The sequence below is a fragment of the Spermophilus citellus genome (genome assembly GCF_964194105.1).
Source record: "Spermophilus citellus genome assembly, chromosome: 4".
In the NCBI taxonomy this organism is placed as follows: domain Eukaryota; kingdom Metazoa; phylum Chordata; class Mammalia; order Rodentia; family Sciuridae; genus Spermophilus; species Spermophilus citellus.
The window spans coordinates 35,095,981-35,121,389 of NC_138185.1; the positions used below are offsets into that span (position 1 = coordinate 35,095,981).

At 38.1% G+C, this 25,409-nt stretch overlaps 1 protein-coding gene across 1 annotated transcript in view; it reads right to left on the reverse strand.

The window, feature by feature from the left end:
• Nucleotides 1-11,222: 11,222 nt before the first annotated feature.
• Nucleotides 11,223-25,409, reverse strand: part of PAK5 (p21 (RAC1) activated kinase 5) — a gene marked incomplete at both ends in the record, with an annotated part of 101,025 nt that continues 86,838 nt past the window's right edge. Inside the window, 3 exons of the mRNA XM_081291965.1 lie at nt 11,223-11,378; nt 13,848-13,982; nt 15,453-15,578. Of these exons, the coding sequence (XP_081148091.1) occupies nt 11,223-11,378; nt 13,848-13,982; nt 15,453-15,578 (417 nt within the window). The remainder of the gene's footprint in view (nt 11,379-13,847; nt 13,983-15,452; nt 15,579-25,409) is intronic.

Here is a 25,409-nt window from a genome sequence, read left to right on the forward strand (position 1 = left end):
TCCATTACCTCCCAATAGTGTCATGAGCTGGGGACCAAGCCTTTGGGGGGATATTTAAGGTCCAATACAACAGGAAAGAAATTAGCTTTGCTAAGTAAAAGAACATGGATTTATTTTAGCAAGTGTAAGTAGTTTCAATAATGAAATCTCTTTTATGATGAGCATAGTATTGCTTCTGATGTGTCTTGGTCTTAAATATGGCATTTCTGTTTGTATTAAAAATCTGGACTGGATGAAAACAACAAAGAACAAATTTTAAGAATTTAAAAGTCAAAAGTTGGAAATTAATGAGTTGTATTTACATATCTATTTTACTTGCTTACTTCAAGTGTAAGAATAAATGCTTCAACTATTTTAGAATATTTTTATACAATTAGAAATGTTTCTGGTAGTTATCATCCATGTGAATTAATTCATGAAACCTCTTAATATTGATGTAGGTGTCATTTCTGGCTTGGTTTATCTTTCCTTGCTTGAGTTGTTTGTTGCCATCCCTTTGAGGCTTGTTCCACACAGAGTACACAAGTTTTTCCTTGATTTCATGGCCCTTTGCACATGCCTCTATTATAGAAAGTGCTTATAATACACCACTATCTGTCCTCTACTAAAGATTCTGAGCTTTGAAAAGTCTAAGACTATATTTCCATGATTATTATATATCTGTTGAGCATTAGCCCATTGCCTAGCACATATTAAATGCTCAATAAATATTTGCTCAATAGTGTCAGTAGATCCTTGTAGGAGCCCTGTGAAGTAGATGTTCTAGGTATTTTTCTTCTTCACAGTTTGTAGAAATCAGTTGTTTGGTGTTTTAGTAATAGACCCAAGATCACATAAGTTAATTTGTTGAGCTGAATTTGAAGCCTGAGTTTTATGAACAAAGCCATTTTCTATCTAGGATGAAACATTTTTTCCCTACCTCTCCCTTTTTAAACTTTAGCAAAATATTTTTATTTTTAAATTAGACTTTTAAATTGACTTTACCTCTATTGTTCTTTGTTGTTTTTATCTAAATCTAAGGTTTACAAGTCAAACAATACATATAGGAAACTTTTTTAAAAAAAATCTGGACTGGACACATCAGTCTAAGTTTTATTTGCAGTAAAATGTAATTTGTTCACACCTCAGGCTACAGAAATGCACATAAATTGTATTCACTTTCTAAATAATCATTTTTTTTTAACCAACAAATTGAGGTCAGAGGAATCCTTTTCTTTGGTTCTTGGGTCAAAATTTCCTCCTCCCTATCAAATCTCCACCCAGTGAGAGGCAGCTTATGAATTCATTTCCTTGAGTCTTTAGCTGCTGAAAACTGGGAAAGTTCACTATCACGGCACATCTTGCTAGACATCAGCCAGTTGTTGTCCTTTTATTCAATTGTTTGCTCCTCCATCAATCTTGATCTTCTTTACCTGATCCCTCTTTGGTGTCTGCCTGTTACTAGTGAGAGGAAAATCTATAAATTCTCATAAAAGTTACACAATGGAATTCCCCAAGGGGTGTCTGATTCCATCCTTTTATTCATCTGTGACCTTCTCATTGCCTTATTCCATATTTCATAAGCACTTCCATTTCATCATCACACATGTTTTTTTAAAAAATTATATTCTTTATTTATAACCATCCAAGGATTTGTGGAGACACAGAAGTTACTATTCTTTTCGGTAACTCCTTCTGAAAAATATGTAGACTTATTCTGAGAAGGTTCCCCCCACCCTTTTTTTTAGTTTTACATTCTTTGATTAGTTTAAATTAGTTATACATGACAGTAGAATGCATGGTAACACATCATACATAAATGGAATATAATTTCTCATTTTTATAGTTGAACATGATGTAGAATCCCACTGATTGTGTAGTCATAATATGTACATAGAGTAATAATGTCTGATTCATTCTACTATCCTTCCTACGACCATATCCCCTCCCCTCCCTTCACTCCTCACTATCTAAAGTAAGGCTATTCTTCCCTAACACCCCACTCTTATTGTGAATTAGCATTCACATATCAGAGAAAACATTTAGCCTTTGTTTTTTGGGGATTGGCTTATTTCTCTTAGCATAATATTCTGCAGCTCCATCCATTTACTGGCAAATGCCATAATTTCATTCTTTTTTTAAGGCTGAGTAATATTTGATTGTGTATATATACCACATTTTTCTTTATCCATTCATCTGTTGAAGGGCACCTAGGTTGCTTCCATAATTTATGTATTGTGAGTTGAGCTGCCATAAACATTGATAAGGCTGTATCACTGTAATATGCTGATTTTAAGTCCTTTGGGTATAGATTGAGATGTGGGATAGCTGGGTCAAATGGTGTTTCCATCCCAAGTTTTCTAAGGAATCTCATAGTGCTTTCCAGATTGGTTGCACCAATTTACAGTCCCACCAGCAATGTATGAGTATACCTTTTCCTCCAAGTCCTTGCCAACATTTATTGTTGCTTGTATTCATGATAATTGCCATTCTGACTGGAGTGAGAAGAAATCTTAGAATAGTTTTGATTTGCCTTTTTCTAGTTGCTAATTGCTTTTCTCAAATTGAAATTTTTCACATTTATTGATTGATTGTATTTCTTCTTATGTGAAGTGTCTGTTCAGTTCCTCAGCTCATTTATTGATAGGGTTATTTTTTAATATTAAGTTTTTTGAGTTCTTGATAAATCCTGGAGATTAATGCTCTATCTGAAGTACATGTGGTAAAAGGGAATTTTCCCTTTCCATATTATTGAAAATTCTCTTGTGTTTTTCCAACTTGTGTTCACAAAATATATGCTTATTATTAGTTTTGGTATTGTCAGTCATTCACGTATTCTAAAAACACTGAATTTGAACACTTAGTATCAATTTTGAACATGTATTCAGTGCAGATTCGGTGCCAAATGTACGCTAGTAAATGTGACAACTTAGAGTCCCTGGGTGGGGGAACTCACACATAAGGATGTCACTCTAAGAAAGAAGAGTTTGAGTCTTTTCAAAATGGTGACATGTCTCCACATCCCTGAGTCTATGATCTTTGGAATCCAAATTTTTTAATTCTCAAAACTTAGAGGGATTTTGTTTTACCTATAAAATGAGTATGCATGAAAAGCCATTATTGCTACTTACTGCTATTGTTATTCTCATCATTATTACTTACCATGTTATTTTATTTAGCTGTTTTTAGATTAAATCTTCAACTCAGCCCAATTTCTTTGAGCCTAACCTTATTTCTTTGAGCTCTGTCTTTGTCTTCATTATGAATGGAACAATATAAAGTTGAGCCTTGGAATACAGAGTAGGAGTAGTGACTTATGACCATTTTTTTCTTTCTTTTTCTTTTTCTTTTCTATTCTTTTCTTTTTGTTTACATGTTGTGGCTACTCCTGCAGGAGAAATAGGCAGAGAAGGTGGCTCATCCATCTATCTGTTTCTCTTCCCATGCTCAGAGATGGGAAAGGAAATAAACAGATGAGCCACAGATGCTCAGTTACCTATTAACTGTCACTTTCTTTTCTACTAGGATTTTAAATACAAATGCCTGTGGGCACACGAGGATACTGGGTCTGATTGCTGGGTCTGCCTACCTGAATAATCCATGCCAGATGAACTTTAAGCAGATTTCTTTTTTTGGGAGAGTAACTTTGATTTAAATTCTGAATGTTTTTTTGCAGAGTCCCCCTATTCCTAGGAAACAGCCCCCATGAAACTGCCTCAAAGGGCAGGGGACAATTGCTTCTCTCCTGGAACCTGAGAAAGTTCTCCAAACTCTATAACTACATTTTTTTTTTTGCCAATTGTCCAATCTTTCCATTAATGAAAACTTGGCAAAGCTGCATGGGTGTGGGAGACACCAGACACATGTGAATGGAGAAGTGGAAGGAAAGATATTAGGACTGTTTGTACTGGTCATCTCTGGTTGGAGCAGTATGCTTTCTGCATGAGGGTGTTTTTATAGGGTGTTAGTCCAAACTGACATTGGACACAGAAACTTCCCTGGAAAAAACAGTTTTCCTGCTGTAAAGCCAACTTTTTCCTCACTGCCAACACCTAGTGACCCAGGCAAACAACTTTAGAGTATCTTAGCATGTGGTTTGATGCTGACTCCCCTGAGTCGTCTGACCCCTGAAAATGTCATTTCTAAGGCATCTAGACTAAGAATCTGTATAAAACTTGCATCTTTACTATATACTCAGCTAATTTTTATGTATAAATAGAAAAAACTTCTGATTAAAAAACTTTTAGCATATATTCACATCATCCAAATTATTGTGCTTCTGTGTTCATTTTTTCATTTGAAAATGGAATTTACTCCCACTTCCTTGTAAAGTTATGTGAGGATTCATGAAAGTACACTTCAGTTCCTAGCACAATGCCTGACACCTTGGAGATGCTCCACAAAAGATGTTATTAATGACATTTTTTTCCAGCACAATTCTTAACATGATTATTCCAATTTTTCTTGCCAAACAAGAGTTCATGGAAGATGAAAAGGGACTACTGCAGGGGTTTTTAATTTGGCCTCTACAGTTCTCTGTGTCCATTTACTGAATTCATAATATTTCTATGCAAGGATTTCTCCCACCACAAGTCCAGTAAACCACTCAGGGGGTTGTCAATTTGGAAATGAGGAGAACTATCAGTCTATGAACTTGGATAGGAAAAAATTATTCCTTTAGTGTTTACTAATTTTAAACAAAAGATATAATTTCATTTAATCATGAATGTAGGTACTACACCGCTATACAACCTGTGAATTTGTCATCAACAAAATCACTACATTACACTTTTTGGTGATATCTCAAAAAATAATTTATAATCACTGTGTCGAAGTTATGATATTAGTTTCATTACAAGATCAGGATATTTAATGCATCATAACCACAAAATGAAAGTTTTTATTGTAATTATTAATGCATATTGATTAGAAAAATTAATGGGTTTCACTGTCACATTCCATACATGCATATATTGTGCTTTGATTATATCCACCTGCCCTACTATGCTATCTTGCCATCTTCTGTTCCTCGATTCTTTTGGTTTCCTTCCCCTACCCTAACAGTCTCTTTTCATGCTTTTTTTTTTTAAAAAATTACTTTCCATATATGAAAGAAAACATGATACTTGTCTGTGTATGGCTTATTTTGCTTAGCGTGATATTCTCTAGTTACATCCATTTTTTTTTTTTCTGCAAATGACGGGATTCCATTCTTTATGCCTTAACATTTCACAGTAGACATTTACCTCATTTTCTGAATCCATTCATCTGTTGATAAGCACCTAAGCTGATTTTGTGAAGAATGCTGCAACAAAGGTAGGTGTGAAGGTATCTTCTTTGAATGTGTACTTCATTTCCTTTAGATATATACCCGGAGGTGGTATAGCTGGATCCTATGGCAGCTCTGTGTTTAGTGTTTGGAGGAACCTTCATATTGTTTTCCATAGTGGCTGTACTAATTTACAATCCCACCAACAGTGTATAGGGGGTTCCTTTATTTTCATATCCTCATTAGCATTGAATTGTTTGATAACCACACTTTAATTGGTTTTCTTTGTAAACCAATGCATTTTAATTAATGCATTTGAACATACCTGTCTGAGAAAGTGCCTAAATTTTTAGATAACCAAGAGGGCCTAGGTGCAAAGAGCCCCAGGGTTAATGGCCACTATAGATGTTTCATTTAAAGTGACTGAACCTGTGGAGTTGTCTGCCAGGGAAGGATTCACAAAGGCCCATTTGATAAATCAGATCATAAGTATTTATTGTCACTGATCATGTACTTTCTAGACCCAGATGCAGGTTCTAGGGACACATCAATAAACAAAATAGGTAAAAATCCCTTTGTTGAACTGAACTCTGTGTACGTGTGTGTGTGATGTAGGTATTATGATTAATTTGTGCTCGTTTCCTAATTCTTTGGGCCTTGATTATCTTGGTTAAGGTGGGTCATATAAAATACTGATGTCCTGCCTAGTTTTAAGTTTTCAAAAATTCTGACAACATTAGACATAATTATTAAAGTATTTGTCTCAGGATCAAAACTTTCAGGATAAGGAGTGCATTTAAAATAGCATATTCTGATCCGGAAATCAACCATAGACTTTCCCCAAGTTCTTTTTTGTCCTCAATGAAATCTACTTATGTAGGAGATGTAGTTAGAGTCCCATCTCTGTTCCCTTACCCTTTTTGGAGGTCATTAGCTGACATTCCAATAACTTCCCCAAGTCTTTGGGGCAGAGAACTGTATCCATGTGCATATCAAGATGAAAGTTCTGGGAGTTGCTATCCCAGGAGCAATTCTCAACCAATAAGAGTTAGGACATGGTGGACAAATACCTCCTCATTCTCATCACCAGAAGGTCAGTTCTGAAGTGTCTCCCAGAAGATTTGCAACTGCACTGAGCCCAGTGCCAGCCGTGAGGACCTATTCATCTAAATGCACTTCTTTTTCTTTTTACTGCTCCTCCTTGTTTCCTCTCTACACTCTACTATGTGAATGAAGATTCTCAGGATCATCTCCCCAAAAAATAATATCTATTTAAGTGTTTTTTCTGGGCTCTTATTTTGTTATATCCCACACCAACATAACATAAAACTCAAAATGGAAATATAAAATGCACACATTTGAAGACTGAAACTGAATGCCTTTCCTGAACTCTGTGGATTTGTACTGTACCATGTCACTTTTACAAAATTCTTTTTGCTTGTACATTTTGTATCTGCTTCAAATCAAATCAATCTTCTCTTTCCCCAGATTCTCAATACCATTTCCTTGATGACACAGTGCTGTTCTTTTTGATCAGTTTGACCCAGGAGTTGTTAACTTCATAGAATGATTTTTATTTTTTCAGTAATTGATACTGAGTGTGTTCTTCCCATTGGATAATACGGACACAACCACAATTCTGCTTGATTCCATGTATCTAATCCAATTTTTAGAAAATCAATCTTATTAAAAAAATAACACCTCTCCTTTGCTCAGGCTCTAGCTGTACCAGGGAGAGGTAGCAGCATGGGGACAGTGGGAGGGTACATGGTATGCTCTTCTACTCCCTCTGTCTTCCAAATTCTCTTCCAAATCATGGGGTATCACGATAACATATGGCCCAATTCTATGGGAACCAGCAAGGAAAGGAGGTTCTTATAGACTAGCTGACTGTTCTTGGCTGCCTTGAGATGCTATTGGAGGAAATAGAGATGCGTAATTATTATTATTATTATTTTTTTTTTTTTTGTGAAAGAGCACACTTTATTCCGAAGCAGAGAGAAGCACAGTGACCAACAGAAGGTGCCCAATGGGCATCCTATACGTCGTACTCCAGAAGATACACAGGATGCTTTGCTAATAAAAATCAACAGGAACATGGATTCTTCTGGGCAACTTCCCCAAACTCAACCCTTTCAGGGGTCAAGAAAACACCTGAAGGCAACTATGGTTCACTAGAGATAGAGGCCCTCAGGGGTGCCTTCTTGTTTTTTTTTTTTTTTTTTTTTTTACATGTTTATTTATTTATTTATTTATTTATTTATTTTGAATTATAAGCTACTTCTTTAAAAATCATTTTATACCGGCTTTCTTTTTCTCTGAGGAATATTAAAATAGTTTATGTTTCCTTTTATTTATTTATTTTTATTTTTTTATTTTATTTTTTTATTGGTTGTTCAAAACATTACAAAGCTCATGACATATCATCTTCCATACATTTGATTCAAGTGGGTTATGAACTCCCCTTTTTTACCCCAAATACAAGTTGCAGAATCACATCGGTTACACATCCACATTTTTACATAATACCATATTAATGACTGTTGTATTCTGCTACCTTTCCTATCTCCTACTTCTTTAGATTTTTTGAAGTCTTCATTTGTTACTTTCATTCTACGTTCTCTCAAGGCCATTAGACCAGCTTCTGTACAGATTGTCTTGATGTCAGCACCAGAGAGGTTGCCCTTTGCCATAATTAAATCGTCCAGGGTCATCCGGCTTGTGTGAATCTGAAAGATGTGCTTCTTAGTCTTTTCATCAGGCAGGGGGAACTCAATCTTCCCGTGGATGCGACCTGGTCTGATAAGTGCTGGATCCAGAGTTTCTATTCGGTTTGTGACCATGATAACTTTCACGTCTCCCAATTGGATGGATTTGATTCAAGAGGAGACGTGAGATGCCTGATTCTAATTTTGCTATTTAGAGTGGTCTTGCTATAGATGATATATGTGGCTCTTATAAGTTTCATCTCACTCTGACCCCTGCTCCCTGCAGAAAAGCAACTCTCTCTATGCTACATGCCCCTAATACACTCTGTGAGTTGGACATCTCATTACTTAACTAAATGGTTTGACATGTTCCCTGCTTCTTCTCCATGCTCCATCAAACATAGCCTAGAGAACTAGGTGTGTTCTTCTATCTGAGCAAAGGATGAAGAGACTGTCCAAGGAGGTGGCCTCCATCTTCCTCTTCCTTGGCCCAAATCGCACTATGTCCTTTCTCATCTCTCTCTCAGGTGACTCCCTGAGGGTTTTCATCTTCCAAAGTGTCCAGATGAGAGATGGACTTTTTATATACAAGCATACCTGGGATTAGTTAATGTCTCCTTTTGCACACAGAGGAGGGGACCATTGTTTTCTTCCAGGCCAAGAGAGCTTTTACTCCCTTTTCTAATCTAAGTCTTTTCTGCCTTTTTTTGTTGTTGTTGTTGATAAAATCTTAGAGATAGTTTAGCATCTTTGGGACTGGGAAATGGAGTGGGAATCCTTAACCCTGAATCTCCCTTTCCTTAAACTAAGTCTTCTATAATTGAATACTTTATTTTTTTTTTCTCAATGGTGTTATCTATATCACAGTTTGACACTCTTTGTAACTTCTGGGGATGGGGAGACTTGTCTTTAGTTCCTGTCACAGTAACTTTTTTTTAATGCCTTGTTAAAACCCTATTGACAGATTTCATTTTAAAAATTATTTTTTATATGTGGTGCTGAGAATTGAACCCAGTGCCTCACACATGCCAGACAATCACTTTACCACTGAACCACAATCCCAGGCCCTGTCATGAGTAACTTTAAACCAACTCATTTACGTTCCCCACAATCAAAAACAAACCATCCTTGGTTATTCAATAAGGCCAAAAAACACAATGGGGAAAAGGCAAACATTTATTTTTATTTGCAAGTGCAGTTTCTGCCACAGATCCTTTTAAGCTACAGTAACTTTTGGTAAACTAACACTTTAAAAAATAGCCAATAATAAGAAAGTTACATGAAAAAATTTCCATTACATTGTCAAAAATGTCTGAATCCAAAATCCATTGTTTTCTGCAGTTTTTTTTTAAATGTTTGTTCTGGTTAAAAAAGGATTTCTTTTTCTTTTCTATCTTATTCTACATAGTCCTGCTTAAATTAAGACAATCTATTTCATTAACTTTTAGGACTGCCATTGTCTGCATTTAGGTTTTTATTCTTACATATTTATATTAATATTTTAATATTTTACATAAAACATCAATTTGCTATTTTATAAAACAAAAAAAATTATAGATCCTATTGATGGTGAGGCATTTCCAGTTTGGGGAAAAACTGAAAATCTAAACCATAGAAGGTCATTTTTATGCCTCCCCTCCCTTTTAACTATAATAAATAATTAGCAGCCTATTAATACTACAAAAAATCCTTAATTATGCTTAGAGTAACCAGAGTATTTTTGCAAATTTAAATTTATATCTGTTACAGTATATGAAGTCATTAAGAAAAGCCTCTGGTTTTCCAGTTTGGTAACAAATGGCTTTTGTCTGATGCATAATTAATAGAAACTAATAATGACTATGTAGCTCTTCCAGAGTTTTAAAGGCAAATCTATATTGGCCTACAGTTAACATGCAAATTCATCCAACAAGCAACACAAAATGTATTGTAGTAGTCATTCATTTTTATCAACATTCAAGAAGACCTAGACAGCAGCACAAATTCTCCTATGTCAGAAACACTTCATAACATGGTTAAAACTGAAGTCAGATCATACCTGGTAAAATACCTCCTCTTTCTAATTCATCCTCTAGCATCAGTTCAGACTTCCAGCACAATACATGAACAATAGAGATTAATACTGTGGTACAAAGGTAAATACAGACAAGAGTTTGGTGTGCTAGCATACAGAGTTTTAAAACAGTGATCAATGAAACCAAACATCTTGCCTTGTTCACTCTCATCTCCCTTTGTGAGCCTGAAATTCCCACGGTCTCACTGAAACATTCAATTGTGGGGGAAAATGAGTCCAATGATCCTAGCATTGACATTGCTCCCTGGAAGGGAAATTTGGCCACAAGGGGATGGCATTCCCATTTGAGGGTATGCCACACTAAGGAAAACATCCTGATGTGCAAGAAATGGTTTGCTTCTAAAAGCCTTGAAGGAAAATGTGATTTTTTCAAAATATCTAGCTTTATCCCAAGGAATAGTTTGGTGGTGTAATGTGGCTCAAACTTTATTTCATCATTTTTGGTTGGATAAATGAAATGTGTACACCATCAACCATCACTCTTAACTCTTCTTCCATCACATAAGACACTTGTTAAGAAAGATATTCTACTAAAGCTGACGGTGATTGAGAGTCATTCAGTATTCAAAGTTCCTAAAGAATCGTTGGTTCTCTGAAAGGGATAAAAAAGTAGGAAAGGCTTTGTTCAAACTCCTGCTAGTAAACAAGTATTACTTCAACTGATACAATGGCTACGTGACATCAAAGTACTATAAATTATCAAAACTATTGTACAGAAAAATTACAAATTCATTGCAAAATACATTACACTGCTACCATTAAGAAAAAAGTGCTTTTTGTTTTCCTTTCTTTCTTTTTTTAAAATTTATTTTATTTTTTTTGCCAGAAAAGTATTCTTTCAATATAGAAAATCCTATGCGGTACCCTGCATGTGGCTAGGATATAACATAACGGAGTTTGTACTGAGTCCTTCTGATTTGCTGGATGAAGGGCTGAAAAATATAATAATGACTTATTAAAGCCATACTCCAAATGACCATGCCAGCTGTCAGTGGAGAGATGCCTATTTAAGACACAAGAAGATGCCCTGGTCTGTGGAACCCTGCCGGTCATCGCACTGTCCCACCAATCAGCTGGTCTAGAATGCACAGGCCTTTTGTATGATCTGTGGTTTTTCTTATGTTCTCCTGAATTATTCTCACATCCTTGCTTAGTTTTGTCACCTACGTGAATCCTCTGCTCAGTGATGCCCTTAGTGATGCCTATATTGTCTCATGAGGGGAATGATGCAAGATGGTGGACCTGCCAATTTTAAGAAAGGATGTCCAAGGAGTTCCTGGGCCGTGGCTCTTAGAGCGGGTTCCCTCACCAACATGAGGTCTAGGAATCCCCGCAGCATTGAAGAGACCTGTGAAAACACACAGATAGCATCCTGAGAACTAACACAGACACTGACCCCAGTCCTCAAAATAATTTCCCAGTCCTGGCAACAGCTTCAAATTCTAGAAACTAGTTGCGTTAGGAAGAAAGATATGTGAAAGAAAAGAAGGCATTGTCTTTATTAACACATGATGTTTTAATTTAAATTTGAAATAATAAGGGTACAATTAAGAATAAAATCTTATTTACCAAATAAAATAGTAATGGTAATAATAGGGACAACAGCAACAACTGCATGATTACTATATACAAGTACTGGTCACACAGGCAATGAAGTACAGTATAAACATGGAATAGTCTTATTTTTCTAGCAACTACAATCATTTGGGCTCTGTGAACTCCCCTCTCTAGAAGGGAAAGAAGTCTAGATTACTATGTACTTTTTCATATACATCTTAACTACATTCAAGTACATACACACCAAGTGAATGGTCCAATAGATTTTAATATATCTTTACATATATTCACACCCGTCAAGGTTTCTAGAAGGCTACCTTGGGCCCCCTTCCTGCCAATATTCATTCCTAGCAAAAGATAACTATCCTATTGACCTCTAATAGCATAAATTAGTTCTGTATGCCTTTTATACTTTATAGAAATTGAGTTAGGTACCATGGACCCTCCTCTGTCTGGTTTCATTCATTCAACATTGGGTCTGTGAGATTCATTCCTGATGTGTGTGACCAAAATTTCATCCTTTCATTGCTGCATGGTACTCATTGCCCAATTATACCACACCTTGTGCATCCATTTGGGAAATAATCTTGGGAGTTTCCAGCTTTTGACCTTTAGGATTAAAGACACCTCTCATAGATGGCTTTGAAGAACACTGGCACTCATTTCTATTGGATGTAAGACTATTTTCTTATAATACAGCTTTTGTTACTTATCATTATTGAAACTTAGTCCAACAGTAAACAATTTAATTTCCTATTCAGCTCAAGTAGTTCCATTTTTATTTATTTTTATTTTGCAGGTTCACACAACCTATATGAATGATTCCACTAATGCTCTTTCCTGAGGTTCAGGTGAGAGGAAAGAGGAGACTCTACCATTATAAAGTATTCTCCCCAGCCCAGCTCAATAGTGCATACCTGTAATCCCAGTGGCTTGGGAGGCGGAGAAATGAGTATTGTGTGTTCAAAACCAGCCTCAACATGTTGGTGATACCCTGAGCAGTGAAACCCTGCCTCAAAATAAAAACTAAAAAAAAGCGAGGGGTGTGGATCAGTGGTTAAGTGCCCCTGCTTTCAATCCCTCTCTGGTACCAAAAACCAAACAAAAATAACCCCCCAAACACAAACCAAATAACAAAACAACAATAAGGACAAAAAACCCAAGGTATTCTCCCCTATAAGGCAGCCTCACATTCTCTCTTATTACTAAGCAGATGGGAGGGAGATGTGGCTGGGTCAGTGTTTACAGAAGGGTCCTGGGGACATATCCCTTCTCAGCAAGCCCCACAGGGAGCTGACCTCTTTGCTATGTGGTATCTCTTGGACTTCTCATAATTTTTCCTGAGATTGGCCTCGATCCACATGTTTTGGGAACTAGCAAAGGCCCTGCTGGGTCTCTTACATGTATTACACTAACATGGCCTTCATCACTGCATGACCCAGTCCCTGCACACCTCTCTGACATGTTCTACCCTTGTCCCTGGCTCACTTTGACATACTCATATAAACCTTATTCTTTCTTAGCTTTTCAGATCCTTGTACTTGATGTCCCTCTGCCAGGAACATTGGTCTCCCATACCATTGCAAGATTTTTGCCTTCTTTCCAATCTTTTTTTTTTCTTTTTTGTACCAGGGATTGAACTCAAGAGCACTTAACCACTGAGCCACATCCCCAGCAAGATTTTCGCCTTCTTTCCATTTGAGTCCAGATCCTTGTTTACAGATCCTTGTCAGAAGCAAGGGCTTCCCTCACTCTTTGACCTAAACCAGTTCTCAATCCCCTCTCTTGTGCACACTATTATATCATAGTGCTTTGTTTTCTTCATAGAAATTATTTTGTTCATCCATTTGCTTAGAGTTTCTTATCTCCTCCTCCAACTAGAATGCAAGTTATGTAAGAGATAAGAAATCGGAGGTCTTTCACCCCAACCTTCCCAGTAGTTAGAAGTCCCCAGCAGGTAACAGGTGCTCAAGGAGTGAGTATTGAATGGAGCACTTGATTCACTCTTCCAATCAGCCCCTTGAGACATGAAATGATCCCACAACATTTTACATATGAACTCTGGCCAGAGAGGCTGAATCACAAGCCCAATGAATGAACAGAAGAGCAGAAATTCGAATCTGAGTGACTAATTTCAGAGGCTATATGCTCTTACACCAGAATCTACCCACCCACTGAGTGTGGCATGCCAGTCTTTGAAGCCACAGAGACACTGGAAGATCCGATAACTACTTTGGACCTAGCAAAACACACTACTCACCTTGTGCTGGTCCTTCACTCTTGGAGGTAAACTGTCCCGGATCCTACGCATTGCCTGCAGAGGAGGCTCATTGAAGTAGGGGGGCTCACCATCAATCATCTCTATCACCATGATCCCAAGAGACCAGATGTCCACCTGTTGGGCACAACACACTGGTTATGACAGGTGAGGTGAACACTCTGAAATGCTGGATGTGTCCATGGAACCCAATAGATTCTTACTTATTCATAACTTAATATGGTATTTGTAACTTCTCAAATTTGCAACTCAGATTTATCAGCTGACTTGTTAGATTACTGAAGTCCTTGGTTCTCTTTTTGCTTTTAAAAAGTGTCAGTGAAGTTCACACCAATAAGTAATAAATGAATAACTTAACATTCTGAAGTTCAGTACTTCAATTTTTGCAGTACTTCAATTAATTTTTAATTAAATTCTGTAATTAACTGCCTTTGAGAGCAGATTCAAAAAATCCAAATTTTTATGCTATGAAAATAGAAAATAAAGTTGCATTTAAAATCATAAGAAAAGTTCTTGACATATTCATAACAAACTGCAAGGAGCTACTGCATACCATGCAAAACACACACCAATATTTTTTTAATAATTTGGTTTTTTAAAATAGTTCTTTTCCAACCTACTTTGGGATTTCCCACCCCCTTATGTTTTATTGTTTTGAAGCAGCATGCACAAAACCCTGCTTTATATAAACCATTTCTAGGGGGTAGAGAGAGAAAAAAAGGAAGGAATGCTGAGAAATTCTTTCTGAGTGAAGAATGGGAAGGGAGGACTATAAGGGTGCTACGAATTCCCAGTATGCTGCATTTCTATTATACCTCTTGGCAGTGACTTTTGCTGAGAATTTATCTCTTGGAAAGACAGTGAGACAAACAAGTTGAATGCTCCCTCTGAGGTCAAGCTAAGAAGGGAAAGAGCAGATTCGGCCTTAACTTATGCCTGCATTCTTCATGTTCTGGTTCATGCCACTTTTTCCCAGGCTTCTCCTCTCTCAGAATCACCAGCTGCACCATAACATGTGGACACTCTATACTCAACTGGAACTGGCTGCTTGGGCTCCATGTGGATGGAGCCTTGTGTGTCTCCTACTCATGTTATTCCCTCCCTAGAAGGCCTTTATTTCACCCCCTGTGGCAGCTCACTTTCACCTATCCAAGTCCTATCCCTTCATAGATTATTGTTTGCTTTCCAGAAAAAATATAAATTATAATGTATTTTTGAATGTTATAATAGTCACATGATTTTTTTTTCTATTAGAAGCCATTATGGCTCAATCAAATATTACCTCTACTTGTGGTATTTTCTCTGATCCTCTTGCCTTTCTCTGAAATATGCCTGCTAATTTTAGCATCTCCAGGCACCTATTTAAGAGTGGGACTCCCATCCCAACTCCCATATACCTTGTAGGATTGCAATAAAAGCCCCTGGATAAATATTATGGTAATATCCCGAGTAGTGCCTACTCTGTCCTAAGTCAGTGAGTGGGAATCAACTGTGGTGTCAAAAGTCATCGCTCCAATTGTCTGTGGTCACCAAATATCAGAACACAGCATCACTGCCACTTTTGAAAAATGCCTGTTTTGCCCTTACCTCTGTCCCATAGGGTAGCCTGGAAATAACTTCAGGTGCCATCCAGTAAGGGGTGCCCACCAGGGATTTCCTCTTTGGCACCTCTTTGGAAACTTGAGCACAGAAACCAAAGTCAGATAGCTTTATCTGAAAAGAAAAGGAAAACCATAAATGAACATTTTGAAAATACTGTCTGCTAGGCATACAAAAAAAAAATAAATATATTTACCTAGAAATAAAGACATAAAGAGCATCAAATTCAAATTCAATAACCAGCCTCAGAAATATCAGAGAGGAGGTCACAAGACCCTTTTACTGGAAAGGCACAAATCCATTTTAATGGAAAAACTTTTTACAGGTCTACCAGAGTTGACTTCCAAAGGCTTGAACTCTAGCTGCTTTTATCTTTTCATAAAACAACAAAAAACTCTCACAAATTAAATGTATAACCTATTCATTAAATCTCAAACCCATAACTTGAATATAACAGATGATGCCTTAGTGTAAGTAAATTGCTATTTGTGAGTGGAATTTTGTACACATTGCTGCAGCATAGGCAATTGAGCACATTTAGAATTCTATGTATCATGTGATGATTTAAACAGCCACCCTCTTTTTTAGTGTGTCTGAAATACCGGAAGATATTCATTTATCTAGGATGCCAAGATGTCACTTAAAGTGTTGGTTCCCCTTCCCTTTTTGTTTTGCTCCTTTTTCCTGGGGGACAACGGAAGTTAACAATGTAAACATCTCTGAGAGTGGAAATGCAGGTGTAGAAACCGGATGTCAGCACATGGTTGACAGTTCCTTAAGGTGGAGGTCAAGCTAAGAAGGGAAAGAGCAGATACTAAGGACTCAGATATGGTCAAAAAGAAAACGAACTTTGAAAATTCTTGCACAAACTTCCTGTCCTTTTAAGAACATAATGCACGGTTAGACACCGGTTGGATTGTATATTCTAAATGATCAGGATTTGGTTTATTTCTGGGAGGCACACTTCCTGGTCAGGATGACCTGCTCTGAACTTCAGGTGGCCTTACCAACTAGAACATTAGTTGTTAGTGGTGATAGAATCCAAAAGGAAATAGTACACTGGGCATTGTTTAGCAGTGGTGCAGAATGAATATTTGAAGTTAAAATTCTCTATAGATCCAAGATATAGTCTCTCAGGTATGAGTTCTGTCTTGATATTCTATAACTTTCTGGACCTCCTTTCTCAATCTTCCTTTTAAATTTTCTTTTTCTTTTTTTGTCTCTATCTCTGTCATCTACACCTTAGACTTTGATGTTCCTTTGGGTTCTGCTTTCAACTCTAACCTTTTTTTTTTCCTTTTTACCTCTTCTTGCTGCATATTCTCTTTCTTCCTATACTTAATTCCTCTCCATTTAAAATCTGTATTTTGGGTTGGGGTATAGCTCAGTGGTAGTGTGCTTAGTTAGCATGCATAGGATACTATATTTGATCCCTAGCATCACACACACACACACAAATCTCAAAAACCAAAAAACACCAAACTGTGTCACCAACCAGTATATGTCTCCACATTGGATGACCTCAATCAAACTTGCTAATATTTGCCTAGTGATGCTGCAGCCATCTTAGTTTGCACAAGCATACTTTACAATGCTTTCACAATGAGCAAATTGGCTGTGAGCACATGTCTCAGAATGTACCTTTGTCATTATATGAGGTGCACCTATAATAGTGGACTAGTGTAGGTGCCAAATCCAATGACTGGTGTCCTTATAAGAAAAAGACAGGACACACAGACACATAGGGAAGAGCATAGGAAGATGGAGGCCACGATTAGAGTGATAATCCTCTATGCCAAGGAACACCAAGGATTACCAAAAACATCCAGAAAGTAGGAGAGAAGAATATAATAGATTGTCTCTCAAAGCTTTCAGAAGGAACAAATCCTGTCAACTCCTTGATTTGGGGTCTTCTGTTCTCCTGCACTGTGTGAGACTAAATTAAATTCAGAGAGAATAAAACTCCACTCAGTTTGGGGGGCTTTGTTACTGTAGTCCCAGCACACTCTCAAAATGTATGCCTAATACACTCTAGATAAACCTCACTGAGCTGTTACTACATGTGAGGTACCACTGTAAGCACTTTTCATGTATATCTCATTTAACTGCTCACAAGAAATGAATGCGCTGGGAAATATTATTATCCCCATTTTATAGATAAGTAAGCCAAATTATAAAGGGGTTAGGTTACTTGCCCAGGATTCAGGGCAATTAATGGGAAAGCTAGGATTCAAATGTTTAATCACTACCCTGTACTGAAGAGCAAAATTATAGGTCAAAAGAAGGCAGTTAGAAATGTTGTAGATGTTGAAGATGGATTGCTGATAGGGTGTCTGAAGAAATGAGAGGGATGGTATCCAGAGTCTTGCTACTCAAAACAGAAGCAGCACCAGTAGCAGCAACAACATGACCTGGGAGCTTATTAGACTTGCGGAATCTTAAGTCCCACCCTAGACCTAATCAAGTCAGAGTCTCCATTTTAACAAGATCCTCGGCTATTGGTTCTCACATTGTAGCTTACAACAGAGAGACCACAGTTCACCCAGGGAAAATAAGAACAAGGAGCATCCCTTGGTCAGGTGAGGAGTAAGGGGCACTTGTTTTCACAGGGTCTCATGTTTTCATTTCAGCATCATGACAGAAGCCTTCCTGAATATACTGACAACCCACCAGATGGCCTTTCAAGATGCTCCTTAACCTGCTGTCTTTTATATTGCCAACCTTATTCCTCATTGCTCTCATATGTACTGCCACCAGTCCTAAGCATCAAGGGGGTTCCTGGAATGGGGGATTTCCAATGCTAAAACCTGAAAAGTTCCATGCAAATTGGAAAGAGTTGGTCTGTTTCCAAATATGAGTTTTTGATCATATTTCTTTCTACGTATTCAATTCTCAAGTATACTCCAGGGGATTAAGCACATCTCATTTCCTCTGTGATTTTTCTCAGAAACCCATATTGATCAGTCCCTTCTCCACATTCAAGAGAATTCTGGACACACTCAGTCTTGAAAAGTTTTCTAATGCGGTTATGTCACTCCAGCTAGCAATGATATTCCTCAGGCTAACAGCTCAGCCTTTTTGATTGTGGAGCCTTCCTGTGTTCCTTAAGAGCTGGGCAAACAATAGATGCTCAAAAAGCACATGCCACCAGATTGATTTTATGTTGACATATGCATACATGATAGTAGATCACATGATAGAAGACGCATTGGGGCTCTTTCTGAAATCATCATTGACATATTGAAGACATCTGTTTCTAGGATCAAAGTTAGAATACAGATGAAATACATAAAAATGTTTGGGAATGTTTTTTACTCTTTATTTTCTGTTCCTGATCTTTTCACTAATAAGTCACTAACAGTGGCTTAGAGTAGGGGACAACTGGATTATTCCTGGTGGAATTAGGGAAAAAGATGCTTTAGGGGAGAGATGATTTTCTCAATTGCTTTGGTAAATCAAGAATCAACTGCAGAGGACTCAGATCATGGAATCTCCCCTGTTGTGTGAAGAAGAAAACCCTGTGGCAATGGCAATTAGTCCAGAATCCTTGCTGCCCTGTTATAAAAGAAGTCTATTATGCACAGAAGTAAAAATCCTGCTGTCTGTTCTTTTTAGCCTGGGATTACTTACAGAAGGGGAAAGAGAAAAGCAATGTTGATTATATCAGGCCCCATGCTCCTTACTGTACACCAATTCCTAGTACACCCAAGTGGATGACAGTGGGCTTCAGGATTACCTGTAGCATAATTACCTACACTAACAGGCAAGAGGAGAATGCCAATATATGTCTGAGTTCAGAGGTAATCAAAACATTTAATAATTGATCTAGATCAATCAGAATCTAGATATAAAGTCAAGCAGTGTCCTAGAGTTACTCTGGATAGGACTACCATTTTTTAATGTATCTCAGAAAAGGGTTTCAGTGACACTCTAAGAACTTGAAAGAGTGGCTCGTAACTAACCAGAATGAAAATACTGCAATATTTCAATAAACCAACTGAGCTGCAGGCTTGGCCATGCCCAACTTGGCCTCCATGGAGACAGCACAATTGTGTGAGTGGAAGTGGTCTTGAGGCAGCACTTCTGGCTTCCATGGCTTGTGTGTGATGCCCAAAAGTCTATAAGCCCCTCCAAATCTCAGTGAGAGAAGGAGAATGTGCCGGGCACAAGGCCATGTTTGATATATGGACTTGAACAAAAGGACAGCTTTCACCACTTGAGGCAAAGGCAGGAGGAGTGAAACATTGCTGAGGCACCTCCTGGACAGCCCAGCCATGGGAGGACAAGCTGATCTTTATTCCAGGTATCAGGAGAGTCCAGGCACACCAATGCAAGGACCAGAGAGGACCTGGAAGATGAGTCCTATCCCCTTCACCCTGAGGTTCCACATACCATACTTTTCCCTCTTCCTCCAAGAAGCCACCATGGGGAAAAGAGTGGGTGTGGGAGGTGAGAAGAGGGAGTTGGTGGTAGCTAAATCCAAAAGACTTTGAGTTTTTAAAAGTATCAGCTGAGACTTAAAGTAATGCATTTAAACTTTGACAGATAATGATTGAATTTTTTTTTTCAAGCAACCTGATTTAAAATAGAGAATTCTAGAAGGAATCTAGCCAGTAGAGATCTGAGAAGAAGTTGGGTCAGTTTTAGGAAACTCTCAGGTCTCTATTTGTGTGTGGGTCAGGGCTGGTTATTTCTAAAGCTAAACTGTGGGTATGCAGCCCCCTTCTACACAGACAGAAGAGCAAGAACAGTCACGCTGATAAATTCCATTTGCCTATACATTTAAGAAAACTGAATGACTAAGGAGGTAAATGTATGAGCATCTGGGTATTGATAGTTTTTAATTTCAGTATTCCTGGTGTGGGTTTCTCCTTGCTGACATGAACAAACTCAATCCCCTCAAAATATGGCATACTAATAATTATCTTCCTGACAAAGTGTAAGATAAGTAATTGAAACTAGACACTTGGGGCTTAGGCCTGTTCTTCTGTTGTAGGAGTATAAGCACTTTTGTATAAGTTTTTACTCATCCAAGTACATAAAAGAGACAATTTTCTAAAAGAGCATAATTGCACACAACATTTGTCCAAATAAATCTGCAAGTAGATAATGAGATCTCAAGTAATGAGTATAATAAAGCACTGGAGGCAGATCTTAAAAGCAAATCATACAGACTCTAAGCTGAGCCTTATTTTAGATGGAATTGTATAACTCGGCTGCTTCGGAAACCACCCTTGTCTAACTCATGCAGTCAGGCTAAGGAAACTGCAGCTAGTATACCACCTCCACTCCCACCCCAAAGGAAGAGGAGGTAGCTGGTTACACAAAAACCAGACAAGGAAGTGGAATTTAGAACTCAGACAAAGCTGCTATTTAAACCTGAGATCCCATCCATGTCTAATGTGCCCTAGCTAGGAAGCCCAGACCCCCACAAAAGGATGGAGAAGAGGGGCCCCTGGCAAAATGAAGTCTATCCACAAGATACTCTCGGGATTGAAAATAGAATGTAAAAAACCCTTGGCTCTATTAATTGCACACCCAATAAAGAATTCTGTGTTTGCTCCAGGTTTGGGGCTGAGACCATAGATGATTGCTTTCGGGGCTGATTCCTGGGTGCTTTCAATAAGGCATTTAACTCGTGTAGTCTCAGCATAATGTGAGAACTTGTTGGAGATGCAAATTTGATGGGACCACCCAGACTGAGTGATTTAGCATCCCTGGGGTTGGGGAATCCATTTTCTTGCCAAGCTCTCCATTGGGTTCTGATGTCACTAATGTTTGAGAATTTCTACTTCAAGGAGAGCAATGACCCAGGGACAAAGGAACTGAGAGTGGGAATTAAAGGTGCCATCATGACAATGGTGCCTCCAACTCTGCTTAAGGTCCACTTCATCAGCTGCAAACTAGAATAGGATAGAATAAATCCTAGAATAGGATAGGGACCTTAGCCCACCCTCTGCCACTTGGCAGAGCACAGAGAGTAGTAGGAGCTTGCCAGAGGCTGGGCAGAAGTGTTAAAAGAAAAGCAAAACCTGGGGCTCTTAACTTCTTGCTGTGCTACCCACATTAGGCAAAGTTCTCTTATCAAGTAGCAGAAAGGGAGTACGGATGGAGACCAGGAAGTTATCTCAGAGACTGTCGGAGCAGAATGAATTTTAGCAAGTTATTTCACACGCCTGAGTGTCTGTTTAAGAACATCCCTGGGAAAACAATCTCCAGGTCATCCTGTATTGTAAAATTCTAGTTATTTGAGAGACAACAAAACTAAAATGATGAAGGGAAGAAAGCTAATAATATCAAATCAATTAAATGGGGCTAGGTGGAGACAATAGAATACTATTGGGCCCATACCTCTAGGGAAAATATTATTCCAGCTGATTGTCATAGTAAAGAAGAGGAGGAACAATCATAATGCCCATGTTGTCAGTCTATGGCCTTTTATCTAATTCTTTATCCCTGCTTCAAATTCTATGGAAGGCAGGGCACAAACATATCACTGTTTCCAAACACCATGTTTATAATGCCCCAGAAGCACATCCCTAGGCAAGAACTCAGTGCAAGTCATTTATTTGGAAGATGTAAGAAATACTAGCAGTGATATGGCCAAGTATGATAAGGAAGGCAATTATTTAGAGATTATTTACCAGGCTAGTTATGGGCAATTAGAGCTCAATCTTGCTGAAGAAGTCTGGTGGACTGTGTAGAGCAAGTTACTCTCAGTTATTCTACCAAATGAGAGAGCTGGGGTATTTACATACCAACACCCAGCACGTGTTCTGGGACTTCTCTGCTGCTTACCAGAAATCAATGATTAATCAGATATTATATATGTCATAGGTAATTAGGAAATGGCTTTCTTTTAATTGATATAAAGGAAGTTTTTTTTTTCCCAGGCTTTTAAGAAGCCAGAAATAATTTGTTCTTTTCAGTCTGAGCAAGTTCCTGTCATTTTTTGTTGATTTCGCAATCATGGCTCCACAGAAGTTGCCAAAAAATGTGCATCTAGACCTTCATACTATCAGCCTCTTATCAAGGTACAGCATAATATCAACACAAAGAATTGATGTGGCGACAACCCACAGAGCTTATTCAGATTTTATCAGGTCTATATGAACCTATCTGTGTGTTATGTGTGTGTCTACTCTGACATTTTAACACATGTTGCCTTGCATAGCCACCACCACAAACAAGATATCACAAACCATCACCATAAGACTCCCTAGGATATCCCTTCATAACTGCACGTCCCCTGTTCCTAGCCCCAGGCAACCATTTATCTGCTGTGGATCTCTATAATTATTTCACATATATTATATACTCAGAACCATGCAACATGTATCCTTTTGAGTTTGAATATTTTTTACTCAGCATAATTTTCTGGAAACTCATTCACTTTCTGTGTCAATTGTTTGTTCTTCTTTTAATTGTTGAATAGTACTCTGGCAGCTGTAAATAAACTAACTTTATTTTTAGAACCACACAGGCCAAACAAAACAGGTCCTCAAGAAAAACCATCAGAGCCCAACTGCCACCACCGGCTTCCCACAAGCCTCACATCCACAAGCCTCTCCACGTCCCCGAATCCTCCTGCTCTTGAGGCCGATTGGCTGGGTCACGTGGGCGGAGCCAAAGAAGTCCCCCAATGAGCAGCTCCGTGGTCTGAAAGGGCAGGGAAACAGCCCAATGAGCATCACCGCAGAGGAGCCAATCAGCTAGATGTTGCTGGGGCCGCTGTGAGCCAATCATCAGCCAGCAGCTGGAAGTTTGCTGGCAGCTGGAAGTTTGCTGGGGCCCCTTTGGCTGTGGCTCTCAACATCTCCCCCTCTCTGTTTAAACAACAAGCATGTGGCTTAGGGACCGTGCCTGCCTTAGGTTGTCCAATACTACATATGGTCCTTACCCGTCATCGGATGAGCTGACCTCAGGGCGTCAGCCTCCTGTCTTAGGTTGGTACCATTGCAATTGGATCTTACCCGTCACTGACTACCGGTCCAGTATACAGCCACACCTGTGGAGAGGTCTTTGTACCAGCGGGGGGGGGGGGGTGGGGGTAGGGTGAGGTTCTTTGCCTCACCTCTGTTGGCCCCCAAATTTTAGCTGACAAGCAGAAGGGAGGAAGATACACCAAGCCAATTGACGGCTCCTTTTGGAAAATTTGTACCACCGATGACATCATCAGCAAAAATACCCCAACACTACCACAAGTCGCTGCACCAACAGATAGTTCACAATGCATACAAGTGAGTTCACAATGCATACAAGTGACACATAGTCTAGGCAAGTTCTGCAAGCAGTTCAGTGATGGCTATTGCAGAAGCTGTAGATTGGTTTTATCTTTGTCTTCACCGGCACTGGGATGAAGATAGGAATTCTGGTAATAATGGCTAAAGAAAAAATTGTGTAACATTCCAGAAGGCACTAAAAGAAAACAATTTTCTTAACAATTTACATTATATTGAAGAGAATTATTAAATTTAATATTAATTTAAACCATTTAAATCACGTGAATAAAAAAAATATTTGGATCCATTTTTTCATGAGCGCTCATCATATATGATATATGGACATACATATATTCAAACATATAACACAAAACACAAGTGTGCACACATAATATAATACATACAACACATAACATAATAGTAAAGGCCTTATAACTTTTTACAGGTGAAATCTCCATTGCAATGTTTAAAAACTCTATAGTCAAAAAAAAATAGAACTGATCAGCAAAATATTAACCTAGGTCTGTATGAGCTCAAAAAACAAAATAGAACTTCGTGATATGGGAAAGGGCAATAATAAAATAGATATTGAAAAAAGCATCCTGGTTCTGTTGCAGATGTAAGAATAGCCAAACTGGGGTTTTGGATATCAGCTGTTATGTATTTGAGCCAAATCATCTTCTTTTTGGTCTGTAGAAATCGCTTTAGTTAATCTCTCTGGAATCCAAATCGGCTGCTGTTCTCCCTGTGGAAACACACAAACAGGCCCCCGACTCCAGACAATTACTGGGTCAGGACCTTTCCATTGTCCTGTTAGAATATCTTTCCAAAGTACCTTGGGCTTATGTACATTTTTTGGACACATATGCCTTTCTGCAGCACTAAGTCCTGATGAATCCAAATTTAAAAAGTTTAGAGTAAAAAGGGTTATTTTAAGTTTATCTTTGGGGAATATATACCCCTTCCCAATTCAGTCTTTTTGCTTTAATAAGTACATTTTAATAGTTTGATGAGCTCTTTCAACTATGCCTTGTCCCTGTGGATTGTATGGTATTCCTGTTATATGAGTAATGCCAAATGATGAGCAAAATTGTTTAAAAGAGGTAGAAGTATAACCAGGGGCATTATCTGTTTTTAACTGTTTTGGAACACCCACAGTGGCAAAATTTTGTAAGCAATGAGCTATAACATCTTTAGTTTTTTCTCCAGCATGAAGGGAGCCCATCAAAAATCCAGAAGAAGTATCAACTGTAACATGCAAATATTTTAATTTTCCAAATTCTGGCAAGTGTGTGACATCCATCTGCCAAATATGGTTAGGTATCAATCCTCTAGGATTGACTCCAAGATTAACTTGTGGTAAAAATGTCACACAATTTTGACATTGTTTTATTATTTGTCTAGCTTGTTCCTTAGTTATTTTAAAATGCTTTTGTAAAGTATTAGCATTGACATGGAACCTTTTATGAAAATTTATAGCTTCTTCTAGTGTAGAGAAAATATGTATGTCATGTGTAGTTTTATCTGCTAAATCATTGCCCAAACTAAGGGCTCCAGGCAATCCTGTATGTGCCCTGATATGTCCTATAAAGAATGGATCTTTTCTGTCCCAGATTAGACTTTGTATAGCGGAAAACAAAGAGAAAACAGTAGAAGAAGGTGAAATCCTACCAGCATCTTCAAGGGATACTATAGCATTAACTATATACTGACTATCAGAAAA